This window comes from Hemicordylus capensis, chromosome 1 (assembly GCF_027244095.1).
Source record: "Hemicordylus capensis ecotype Gifberg chromosome 1, rHemCap1.1.pri, whole genome shotgun sequence".
In the NCBI taxonomy this organism is placed as follows: domain Eukaryota; kingdom Metazoa; phylum Chordata; class Lepidosauria; order Squamata; family Cordylidae; genus Hemicordylus; species Hemicordylus capensis.
The window spans coordinates 419,530,585-419,542,997 of NC_069657.1; the positions used below are offsets into that span (position 1 = coordinate 419,530,585).

Below are 12,413 nucleotides of genomic sequence, written 5' to 3' on the forward strand. Positions count from 1 at the left end.
CTCCTTTACAAGTATAACCCTTGATCTGGTTTGACCAAAGGAACCAGACAAAAATAAGCTAAAATAAGCGTTGGGGGGGCTTAGAGGTGCTGCCACTGCCCCGCAACCACAGAAGCAGGTAAGGTGCCTTCTCACTGCCTGCCCGGCCACCCTTAGAACATCTTAAAATATTCCCCCACCCCTTTGCTTGTAAAAGGGAATCCTCACTAGATTCCTCTTTACAAGCACAGCCCTTGAATTGGGTCGAAATGGTCCGAATCGGACCAGCCCACCTTTAAGAACATAAGAACAGCCCTGCTGGATCAGGCCCAAGGTCTACCTAGTCCAGCATCCTGTTTCACACAGTGACCCACCACATGCCTCTGAAAAGCCTACAGGCAAAAGGTGAGGGCATCCCCTCTCTCTTGCTGTTGCTCCCCTGCAACTGGCATTTAGAGGCATCTTGTGTCTGAGGCTGGAAGAGGCCTATAGCCACCGGACTAGTAGCCATTGATAGACCTGCCAGCAATCCTCCAGGCATCATTTTAAAAGTTGCTCTGTGATCTTTTTGATTTTAAGCACCAGTCTGGTTTCCTCTTGGTTCAAGTGGAGTCCATCCCTTTTGCACAGGCTTTGCTTGCCCCAAAATGTATCTCAGTGCGCAACAAATCTAAACCCCTCCTACTGGCACCACCGTCTCTTCCATACATTGAGATCCCTCAGCAATGCCTGTCTCACTGGCCCTGCACATGGAACAGGTAGCACTTCAGGGAACACTACCCTGTGGGTCCTGGACTTCAATATGCTACCTAGCAGCCTATATTGGGCTTCCAGGACCTCCCGACTACATTTCCCAATATCATTGGTGACGACAAGCACGACAGCTGACTCCTCCCCAATCCTTTCTGGGTGGGGGACAGAGAGCAAGTACCAGTGGTGGGCTGTGGGACAATGAGGCCCCAGCCGCGGCCTAAGGTTCACACATGCTGACGGCAAGGGGGCTGATATGGTGGCAGGCTGTTCTTCAGACACTTTATTCCAGATCACAGTCACAAATAATATCATATGATAGGCACCTTCTTTTAAAAAAAGAGAAGACCCTAAACATTGTACATTCTAAATGTTTAACTTTCCACTTGGCAGTCTTATTCAAACTGGCTGCTCCTCATCAGCTCTCATTCTTTCTCAAGAGCACAGAGCAGAAATTCAGTTTAGCCAAGAAGCAGAGACCAAAGCCATAATGATCAGCCACAAACCCTATCACACACAAGACCGCCATAAATGATTGTAAACGGGACCAAGAACACTGACCAGGTGGACTATCCCCAGTTGCATATTAAATGCAACCTCTAGCCTATCCACAAGAAATTCATTACATATTCTTAGGGATTTCGCTTGCAGATCAGCATATCTTACAGCAGCAGACTGGAAATTAAGCCTTTCTCAGCTAAGAAATGCTAAAGGACAAACGTTTAAAATTGAGAAAGACCGATATTTCAGATCTATAGGCCACACTGTAGGGGGCTTGGTGCATAACTGACGCTCCAAGGATAAAGCCTGTGCCATGAAGGCTATGGGCACTTGAGTTAAAAAGGAGAAAGCGCTAACATTTCAACTGGGATGCCACGTGCTTGGGGTCTCTGCTGTACCAGATTCTCTCATGCTCAGAGGCAGAATACCCATGGAAGCCACACATAGGGAAAGCCAGTTGTGTTCTCAGCTCTTAGACCAAATTCCTGACAATATTATAGGGTATTTCATGTGAATGGGGTGGTGACAAACCACAGTCTGGTGTTATGTTTATTTTATTTATTTGTCATATTTGTAAACTGCCTAATATATAAATCTCTAGGCGGTATACTTTGCTTAGGAATTCAGCCAAAACAACAATAACAAAAATCCAAACAATTAAAAAATGTTTTTAACTAAAAGTATGAGCAAACAGGTACATCTTAAGGGTTTTTGTTAAAGGCACCTAGAGATGGAGACGCTCTTATTTTGACAGTGAGCGTGTTCCAAAACCCCGGAGCAGCCATAGACACAATACAGTGCATGTGTGCCCTGGGCCTTTGTTTCCCTTCCATGCACTCCTTCATCTCCAAATAACAGACACTGCACATACCTTCATTCTCATATCCCTGGCATATTTCTCCAACTCCTTCCTTATCTCCGACCGCATCATCTTTGACACATTGAGCACCAACTGCTTCCACTCGATGGGCTGAAAGCTGTGTGGTTCATGTGGGACATACAATCCAATTTTTACTTTTTTTACCGAATGCAAGTACTTTTTATATGACTCTTCAAATTCAAAGATGAGGTCACTCAGAGTTCGGTAGACCAAAGGTTTGTCCATCAGCTCTGATCTTCTGCTCATGCCCAGTGATCCATATCGGCCATTGCAATAAATTCCAAGCACCACATGATGAAAATTGTTCCCTGAGAAGTGGGATTTAAAGCTGATTGGGAATCGTTCCACAGAAGGCTGCCCGTTGGTTAAATATCTGGTGCAACTGGTGTCAAGGCTGTTAGAAGTGAGAATTCTAAAGCATTGCTCTTAGCACCGCAAAAACCTCTTCTGGCCTCTAGAGGCATGAGGAGTTATGTTAATAGGTCTCTCTAAATTACAGGGATGCACAAGTCAAATACCCTGGTGGGCCAGAACTAACCATGACTTGGCATGCAGGGGTTGAGGTAAGTTTTCAGCACATTAATGATTACATTATCATTAATCATTTAAAATATTATTGGAAGCAATTATTAGTTACCCAGAGCATGAGGAGGGAAGAGGAGGCTCCTAGCAACCTTTCCTCTTCCCTATCTCCCATGCACTTTCAAATGCTTGCAAAGGTTAATTTTGAAAGGGGACTGATCCCCACCAGTTCCATGGGGCAAAGCAGCATTTTGCACCTCACCTCAGGCACCTTTGGGCCAGCAAAAAATCTGGGGCCAGCAAAAATGTCCACGCGGGCCAGAGCTGGCCCCTGGGCCTTATGTTGTGCAGGCCTGCTCTACAGGTTGCCTGTAGCTTCTCAAGTTAGAACTTTTCAGCTGTTGAAGGCTAGTGCCTGTTTCTATATGTTGTTCAATGGCGCTCTCTCAGTAAGTGATGTTTTAGTTTCTTAATAAATCTTTGTTTTTTTGAACTCAACCTACTGTCTCCAGATAATCTCTTGGACTGAGCATCTCAACCACCAGAGCATACTCTGCTGTGTGAAGATCTTAATGTTTCTCGTCACACCTCTCTACAGGGTTATGGGCCCAGAGCTCTGAGACTGGTGAAGAAAGTAATTAGCTTGAATTTTAAAAAAAAGAACACTAGGTTTTCTCAAAGATGGAGACAGGACAAGTGCTACAGAGAATTTACAAGGTCCAGATTTTTAACTGTGGTCTTTCAAAATGGAAATGCTCCTTAAAAGCCACAAAATTAGCAGGGTCTTACACACAGAATGCTCTGTCGAAGAATAAAGACGAGCTTGGGACAGTGCAAATGATATCCCAGTGCACTGGGATAATGTGTTTTATTAGCGAGTGACACTATTTGGGTGCATTTAAGAAAAAACAGCATGCAAAGGACATGTGGGAGACTCTGAAGAAATTGTATGAAAGGAAGTCAGCTGTCTCCGAAGTGCATCAAGTTATAAAGATGTGTAATAAACTAAAGGGTCAGGGGAGGATCTCTCTAAGCATGTAAATGAGATGCTGGAGACATTACAACAGCTGCAAGAACAGGGAGTAATTTTGCCCGATATGGTTCAGATTGGATTGTTATTCAACAGTCTTCCTGATCATTTTGAGCCTATTGCAAATGTATTAGAAGTCAATGATTATTTGAATGTGGAGTTTGTAGTACTTGGAAGACTTTAATTTGTGCAGAGCCAATGGGTGGCAACTAAAGTCAAATGAAGAAAATGCTTTTAAAACATATCAAAAGAACAAAAAGTGTTTTGTCTGTGGGAGTCCCGGTTACATGAAGGCTTAATGTCCTCAGAACAAAGAATTCACAACTATAAAGGAGGTGAAACCACATTTCAAGAGAAGTGAGTCACCTAAGCATACAAAGAAAAATGCATGGAAGCAAGGAAAGAATGGGCCCATACACACAACTGTTTGGGAGGGAGGGAGGGAGGGAGGCTGCATAACCTTCCCTTCCCCACAGACGATCACCAAAACATTACTGGGCATGCGGATCACACATCCAGACGGAGGTTCAGGGGTCGAGATGTGTCATCCTGGCCCCCGGAAATCCCACAATGCACCACGAGGAAGTCCGCGGAACATTGTGGAGATCCCCCTGACAATGGCTGAGAGCCTGCTCCTGTACCAGCGCCAGCTGAGAGCAGCCGGCGCTTACACACGAGCAGTCAGCCCAAGTTATACTCTGCTGAGTGAGGATTTCGATATTTCTCCTCACACCTCTCAAAAAAGGCAGTAACAGACAAAGGCTCACAAGTGAGGGAAATACTTTCCTTTTGTCATATTGAGTTGTCTTCAACCGAGTCATACCATTGGTCCATCTAGCCTTATAATGTCTAGCTACTACCCCAACTGGCTGTGGTTCCCTATCTCAGGCAGAGATACCAGCCCTACCACCAGATATCCCTTTTAACAAGAGATGCAAAGCACTGAACCTCCACATTCATATGCATATGCCTTGGCAATATCAAGAAACAAGGAGGAAGGAGACCTCACGATGCAGAGGAGACCATTCACTGGCCAGGGCACAATTTTAATGTTGCAGCTCTCTCAGTGGCAATTCTAATTCAGCTCTTTCAAGGCCTTCTTCATGTTGACTGACCATACCAAGTGTTTTATTGCTATGGTTAGAGACAAATTACTGCATGGAAGACAGTTTGCAAAGGGATTTTGTATCCCTTTGTATCTCACCCCATTTTTACATCCGGTTAAACAGATTTCACAGGTTTTAGAAACAACGTAAAAGCCCACTAAACCACTTTAAATAGCATCCCCAATGGGACAACAGAAATGTATGAGGCTATTCTCACGAGTAGCAGGAACCGGGCTAAGGGAGTCGAGCCCAGTTCCTGCTGTTCGTGTGCTGCAACGGGAGCCACACCACTCCCGCCAGCAAACCTCCGTAAATGCCCCCAACCTTAAATAAGGTTAGCGGAGTGCTCCCGTTTACCTGGTCGTGAGTCGCCACGGCTTGACTCCGCACTGCAGCGACTCATGAGGAGACCCCAACCAGGAGGCTAAAACAAGCCTCCCGGCACGGGGGTCTCCCCAGAATGCCCTGTGCACTCGTGCAAGGTATGCTGGGACTTCCGGGGGCTGGGGGGTCCCAGTACCCGCTGCCCCTACCGGCTCCATGACGGAGATGGAGACAGTTCCATGACAGAGATGGTAATCGTGTAGACGGCCGATTCGACTGCCCAGGGCGGGCTAGCTGCTTGTGTGCGGGGAGAGGGGGCTTGACCCGCTCCTCCCACCAAACCCCTTACAGCTCTCCACACTGCTCATGTGGAGAGCCTCTGTGTGTTTACCATGAGAATGGTGGCATCTCCCAAGCCAATCTCTCTTTAAAATTAGTGTCTGTCTCCAGCTCAGAAGGGTTTCCATGTGCCCTATAAGTCTGCCAGGTTCTGATCTGAAGGAGTTTTCAGAATTCATAGTTATCAGAATGACTAAACCCATGTACTTGAAAGTAAATCCCAGGGAAGATAGTGGACCTGACTTCTGAGTAAACATTTACAGAATTGCAGCAGTCCAAGGGCTAAGCTACACATTAGCACAGAAATGCTTAGATTTTCTTTGCTAAATAACAAACACAAGGTCCAATCCCTCCCAAGGAGGATGGACTACAACAGAGCAAAAGGTCAAAGTCCATAGCCCCACAAGCCATGGTCCCAACCCAGATCCCACCCCACAGCTGCTATTTTGCAAAGAAAAACTAAGCATATGAAGACTAATCATTTATGTATTTATTTATTCGATGTATATACCGCCCTTCCAAAATGGCTCAGGGTGGTTTACAACAAAATAAAAACCATTAAAACTAGTTAATTAAAATCAAAACTATAAAAACAGAATAAAACTAATTAAACACTCAAACAGCTAAAATCCCTTGAAAACCAGGGCAAACATTTAAAACAGTTCACAGCAGTTTAAAAACCCTGGAAGGCCAGGCCAAACAGACAGGTTTTAAGGGCTCTCCTGAAAGATAGTAATGAACTCAAGTTATCGATTTCTGCCAGGAGTGCATTCCACAGCCTGGGAGCAGCTACAGAGAAGGCCCACCTCTGAGTCGCCACTAGACGAACTGGTGGTAACTGGGGACAGGCCTCCTCAGATGACCTTAGCGTGCAGTGGGGATCATGCAGAAGAAGGAGCTCTCGAAGATAACTCGGACCTAAGCCATTCAGGGCTTTAAAGGTAATAACCAGCACTTTGTATTTTGCCCAGAAACAGCAATGTGTTTTAACATTATGTAAAGTTTGGGCTAACATAATATTAGCTATACAATCTCCTCCCAGCCACACTGCTTAGCCATGCCATTGTTAGGGATGTGCACAGACCGGTCCAGAGGCTATTATAGAGGCCTCCGAACTGGTTTGAATGTGGGCCAGTCCGGCACCGGGGGGGTGTCTCCCTTTAAGGGTGGGGGGTTGCACTTACCCCTCCCGCCGCTTTCCCCTCGCTGGTGCTCTGTTTTGTCAAAACGTTTTGGGGCGGCAGCATTCCTCCCTGCCGCCCCTGCCCCCATTGTTGTCCGGAAACACCGGAAAGAGCGGTTGTGCATGTGCCCGCCACACACATCACACATTGCATGCGCGCATCATGCACACGGTGTGCACATGCAACGTGTGACATGCCCCTGCCCCGTTGTTGTCCGGAAATACCGGAAAGAGTGATTGCGCATGTGCCCGCTGCTGCGGGCACCCGCCACACACATCACACATTGCATGCGCGCATCATGCACGTAGCGTGCACACGCAATGTGTGACATGTGCGGCAGGCGCACACGACGGCAGGCACACATGCAACCACCATTTCCGGTATTTCCGGACAATGACGGGGGCAGGAGCGGCAGGGAGGAATGCTGCCGCCCTAAAAACCTTTTGACAAAACGGAGCACCAGGAGAGGGAAAGCGGCGGGAGGGGTAAGTGCAACTCCCCCCCCTTAAAGGGAGACCCCCGCCAGGACCGGGCCGCCCCTCCGTGGTTCCGTGCACATCCCTAGCCATTGTCTGAGTCATTATAAAATACAGGGCACAATCTAGGAAGATAGGAAGCTGCCGTCTACGGAGTCAGACCACTGATCCATCTAACTCAGTATTGGCTACACTGACTGGCAGCAGCTCTCCAGGGTTGCAGGCAGGAGTCTCTCCCAGGAGATGCCAAGAAGTAAGCCTGGGACCTTCTGTATGCAAAGCAGATGATCTATCACTGAGCTACCGCCCCATCCCCTAAAGGGAGTATCTTACAGCAGGCAGTGCTCACATGTAGTCATCCATTCAAATGCAAACCAAAGTGAACTCTGCTTAGTAAGGAGGCAACTCAAGCTTGCTACTGCAAGACTGGCTCTCCACCCTAATCAAAGTAGGAATGAAGCAACCCTAGGAGTTTACGTATTTCCATCACTCCAACATTTGCAAAGGCAAGCCACTAAGCTTTAGATATAACTGAAATGGCAGGAACCCAACTGTGAGAAAATTGCCTTCCATTCTCACACAAATATGAACAGCTATTCTTCTTGCATTCCTCAAGTGCCAGATAGCTGCTTAGGGACTGAAATACTTTTCAACAGGCTTTGACCCAAAATGATATTTGCGGGTGCACGAATCCTTATGGACGGATGCCAGCTGGGTGCCACAAAATATCATACGTGAGTGAAGACTTAATTGCTATGAGTGTGACAGGTTTCCACAGCTTTCCAGTTATTCTCCCCCCACACACCCAGCTACCCGCATTTGATCATAATACTGATCTTTTAAGCAGACTAGAAGGCCACATGCAACTCAGGGTCTAACAGGATAAGCCACGGCTGTACACACACACACCTCTCCATCTGCCACCTAAAGGCATCAGTAAACAAGGTCAGATCCTGATTTCAGCTACACATTAAACCAGAAATAAAACAATGACATCACCCAGGGCCCAAATTCTCAAGACAGAATGACATATTGCTATCACTACTTCTAAGTTAACTACTTAAATATTGGAGTTAACCCTTTACAAATCAGCCATCAGGACAACATCCATATCAATAGAGTATGACCCACTTGAAGTCTCTAATTATCTTAAGATTAAAATGTGTCTATGCAAGTTAACCCTTTAAGTGCTGCAGAGCTGCTGTGCTTTACGGCTGTCTTAAAACACATAATGTAAAGACTAGAATCACAGGCTTCTTTTAAAGCCAGTTGTGTTTCTTTTTTCTATATAACTGACTTCTATAGCTGCTACAGCTTTTGTTAGCATCTATCAAAACTCTCATGCATTGCACTGATCTAATGCAAATGTTCTTACGGAAGTAACTCTGTTTGACTTCAAGCAGCTTTCTGGTAAATCTACACAGCTGTCCCCCATAGCCAGCCACCTGCCCCTACTTCACATCCATCAACCCATGTCTCCTTCTAGGATGTTGCTATTTTATTTAATTTAATATTTTAAACTTGCAGTTAAAGAACCTTTGGGGGGAAAGGCTTTACTATCACAGAAACAACCACAAGGAGGTCATTCACACAGTCAAAAACTGTGTCCTACCTGGGTTTGGGAGCTGTGTGTGCTCTCAATTTTCAGCTGTGTGGAAGCAGAGGAAAACCTGGGTAGAAGTGACTGTGTGGAAGCAAGGTAAGAGGAAAAGCTACCCAGGTTTTCCTCCTACCTTGCTTCCACACAACTGAAAACTGGGAGCACACACAGCTCCCAAACCCAGGTAGAACACGATTGTGTGAATGACCTCCAAGAATGACAACCTTCCTGCAAATAAAGCATTGATAAGAAGTGCAAGTCACAACAAGACCAGCCCACTTTTTCCTGGCAATGTACCTTTAACACCAGCATGACAGGCATAAGTTCAACAGGTAACGCTTTCTCCATTACTGCCCAAAGCCTTACATTATGGTCTCATGAACATGTGGTGGAGGAAGTGGGATTGATTCTAATAGCAGCATACCCCATGCCAACATGCACACCGGCTATGCCTCGGGGCCTCCTGCACATTCAGCACTTATATACAACAGCAGCACCAAATGTGGAATCGTTGAGGAATCCTCCCCATCTCTGGGACTGTCCTGTGCACACAAGTACCAAATGTGGAGACTCCAGGTTGTTGCCAGAGAGGCTGGCATGGGGGCGTGGCTAGCTGGTGCACTTCTGTATGCACATTGGGTGTACACAGCAGGCAAAACACCAGCCTGGGGCTTACGTCTGTTGAATTTATGTCTGTCATGAGGGTGATCAAAACACAAGGAGCCCTGAAGCAAAAGACAGGTGAGAAAGTTTCTGCAGACTCTAGTTTAAATAGAACAACAAGTGAATCATGAGGGTAACTTAGAAATTCCCCCCAGTTTAGCCATGCAGGCAAGCTTGTACAACAACATTTTTTTAAAAAACCTAATTCACAAGCCACCTGTACACACCAAAATCTATGTCAAGCAGATGTGTGCTGGAACTTTTCTTTTGACTGCTTCACAACACCCAGATGAAAAAAGGGGGGGGGGGAATCTAGGTGACCAATTGTCATTAACACCTAAAAAAATTAACCTTGGCATTTGGATTGCCGAAGGGGACAAATGATCAGATTTCACTTCCTCCCTCTTGTGCTGCTATGTGGGGGACATGGTGACCAAATCCCTTTCAGGTCCAGTGTTGGGGGTCCAGGTCAGCCTCCACAGATGGGGAACAGAGGTGCACCTAGGTAATTTTGAAGCCAGAACCTAAAGGCCTTTGGATAGAGTTGCCATGCCCCCTGAAATTCTGGGTTTTATCTGGATTTTAAGCATCTCACCCAGATTGCTTAGCCCACCCTGATTTGCCCAGATTTCTTTATTATTATTATTATTTCTTGATTACACAGTCAGACAGGTGTTAATGACTGGTTTGTTTTATCCAGACATCGAGTCCTTCCCAAGGACCTGGGATGGCTGAATTTTATTGTCAATTGTTATAGATATCGTCGCAGAATATAGGCTGTTCCCAGTAAAGCTGCTTTTTGTAATTGGCTGATGGTGATTTCTGTGGCCCCTATGGTGTTGAGGTGCTCTTCAAGGTCTTTTGGGACTGCACCCAGGGCGCCAATTACCACTGGGATTATTTTGGCCTTTTTCTGCCACAGCCTTTCAATTTCAATTTGTAGATCTTTGTATTTGGTGATTTTTTCTATTTCTTTTTCTTCTATTTCTGCTATCCCCTGGTATTGCTATGTCGATTATTTTAACTTGTTTTTCTTTCTTCTCGACTCCAGTTATATCTGGTGTATTGTGTGGCAGATGTTTGTCTGTTTGTAGTCAGAAGTCCCATAATATTTTTACATCTTCATTTTCTTCAACTTTTTCAATTTGATGGTCCCACCAATTTTTGGCTACAGGTAGCTTGTATTTTTTGCAGATGTTCCAGTGTATCATCCCTGCTACCTTGTCATGCCTTTGTTTGTAGTCAGTCTGTGCGATCTTTTTACAACAGCTGATTAGGTGGTCCACTGTTTCATCTGCTTCTTTACAAAGGCGGCACTTGCTGTTTGTTGTGGATTTTTCTACTTTTGTTCTTATTGCATTTGTTCTTAGTGCCTGTTCCTGTGCAGCCAATATTAAACCCTCTGTTTCTTTCTTCAAGTTGCCATTCTTAAGCCATTGCCAGGTCTTGGTGATGTCTGATTTTCCACTCATATTGTGCAAATATCGACCATGCAGTGGCTTATTTTTCCATTTTTCTGCTCAGTTCTTGACTTGTTCTTTCTTGTAGGCCTGCTTTGTTTCATTGGTGTTGAATAGTTTCTCGTTCTTGACCATTTGAAGTGCATCTTCTTCACTGTCCTTGATATATTCTTCAAGGCCTCTTTTCTCTTCCTCTACTGTTTGATGGACTTGCAGCATTCCTCTTCCACCTGAGCTGCGAGGGAGGTATAGCCTATCTACATCACTGCGGGGGTGCAGAGCATGATTGATGGTCATTATTTTCCTGGTCTTATGATCCAGCTTCTCTAGCTCTGCCTGGGTCCAGTCTATTATTCCTGCAGTGTATCTGATAATAGGTATAGCCCAGGTGTTTATGGCTTGTATGGTGTTCCCGCCATTGAGTTTGGACTTGAGGATTTTTCTAACTCTCCTGATGTATTCACTTCCCATTTTTCTTTTAACTTCAGTGTGTGCAATGTTATCAGCCTGGAGAATGCCCAAGTATTTGTAATGTTCTTTCTCTTCCAGGTTCTTGATCTTGCTTCCATTGGGCAGTTCTATTCCTTCTGTTTTTCTTATTTTTCCTCTGTTCATTATTAATGCGGCACACTTGTCTAGTCCAAACTCCATTGCTATATCGCTACTGAATATACGGACAGTGTTTAGCAGTGATTCGATTTCTGACTGGGACTTTCCATACAACTCCAGATCGTCCATGTACAGCAGATGGTTGATTTTACTTGATGTTTTAGATGTTTGTTATCCGAGGCCTGTTTTGTTTAGTATTTGTGAAAGTGGGGTCATGGCGATTACAAACAACAGAGGGGATAGTGAGTCCCCTTGGAAAATGCCTCTTCTAATGCTAACCTGTCCAAGTGTCTCGCCATTGATTGTTAACTGTGTACTCCACATGCTCATTGCTTTTTTAATAAATATCTGAATGTTTTTGCTGACACCAGTTGTTTCTAAACATTTTAGTATCCATGTGTGAGGCAATGAATCGAAGGCTTTCTTGTAGTCAATCCATGCAACACTTAGATTGGTTTTTCTTCTCTTGCAGTTTTCTAAAATCATTTTGTCAATCAGCAGCTGGTCTTTTCTGCCTCTGGTGTTCGGGCAATTTCCTTTCTGTTCAACTGGAAGCTGTTTGTCAGTTAATAAGTGTTGCATCACTTCATCTGCTATTATTCCAGTTAATAATTTGAACATGGTTGGCAGGCAGGTTATCGGTCTATAATTACTTGGAACTGCACCTTTTGCTGGGTCTTTCACGATGAGATGAGTTTTCCCAGTTGTTAGCCATTGTTCAATATCACCGCCTTTCATAATGTGATTGAACTGTTTTGATAGTTGCTTATGAAGGCTTGTTAGGTGTTTAAGCCAGAAGCCATGCAGTTCATCGTCGCCTGGTGCAGTCCAATTTTTAATTTTCTTTGCTCTTTCACTTATTAATTCTGGTGTTATTATTAGATCTTGCATTTGTTGGTTACATTTTTTACCTCTTTCATCCAGCCTGTTTTTTTATTATAATATATTGGATTGTCCCATAGTTTCCCCCAGAATTGCACTGTTTCTTCT

General features: G+C 44.9%; 1 protein-coding gene across 7 annotated transcripts in view; it reads right to left on the reverse strand.

Moving 5' to 3' along the window:
• Window positions 1-12,413, reverse strand: part of VASH2 (vasohibin 2) — a 76,671-nt gene that overhangs the window by 19,411 nt on the left and 44,847 nt on the right. For 4 of the 7 annotated variants that reach the window (XM_053309820.1, XM_053309811.1, XM_053309851.1 and 1 more), the window contains one exon: window positions 2,102-2,483. The exons of 2 other annotated variants lie outside the window; for them this stretch is intronic. In XM_053309820.1, the coding sequence (XP_053165795.1) occupies window positions 2,102-2,483 (382 nt within the window). The remainder of the gene's footprint in view (window positions 1-2,101; window positions 2,484-12,413) is intronic. One more of the 7 variants, XR_008319522.1, reaches the window with a different exon arrangement.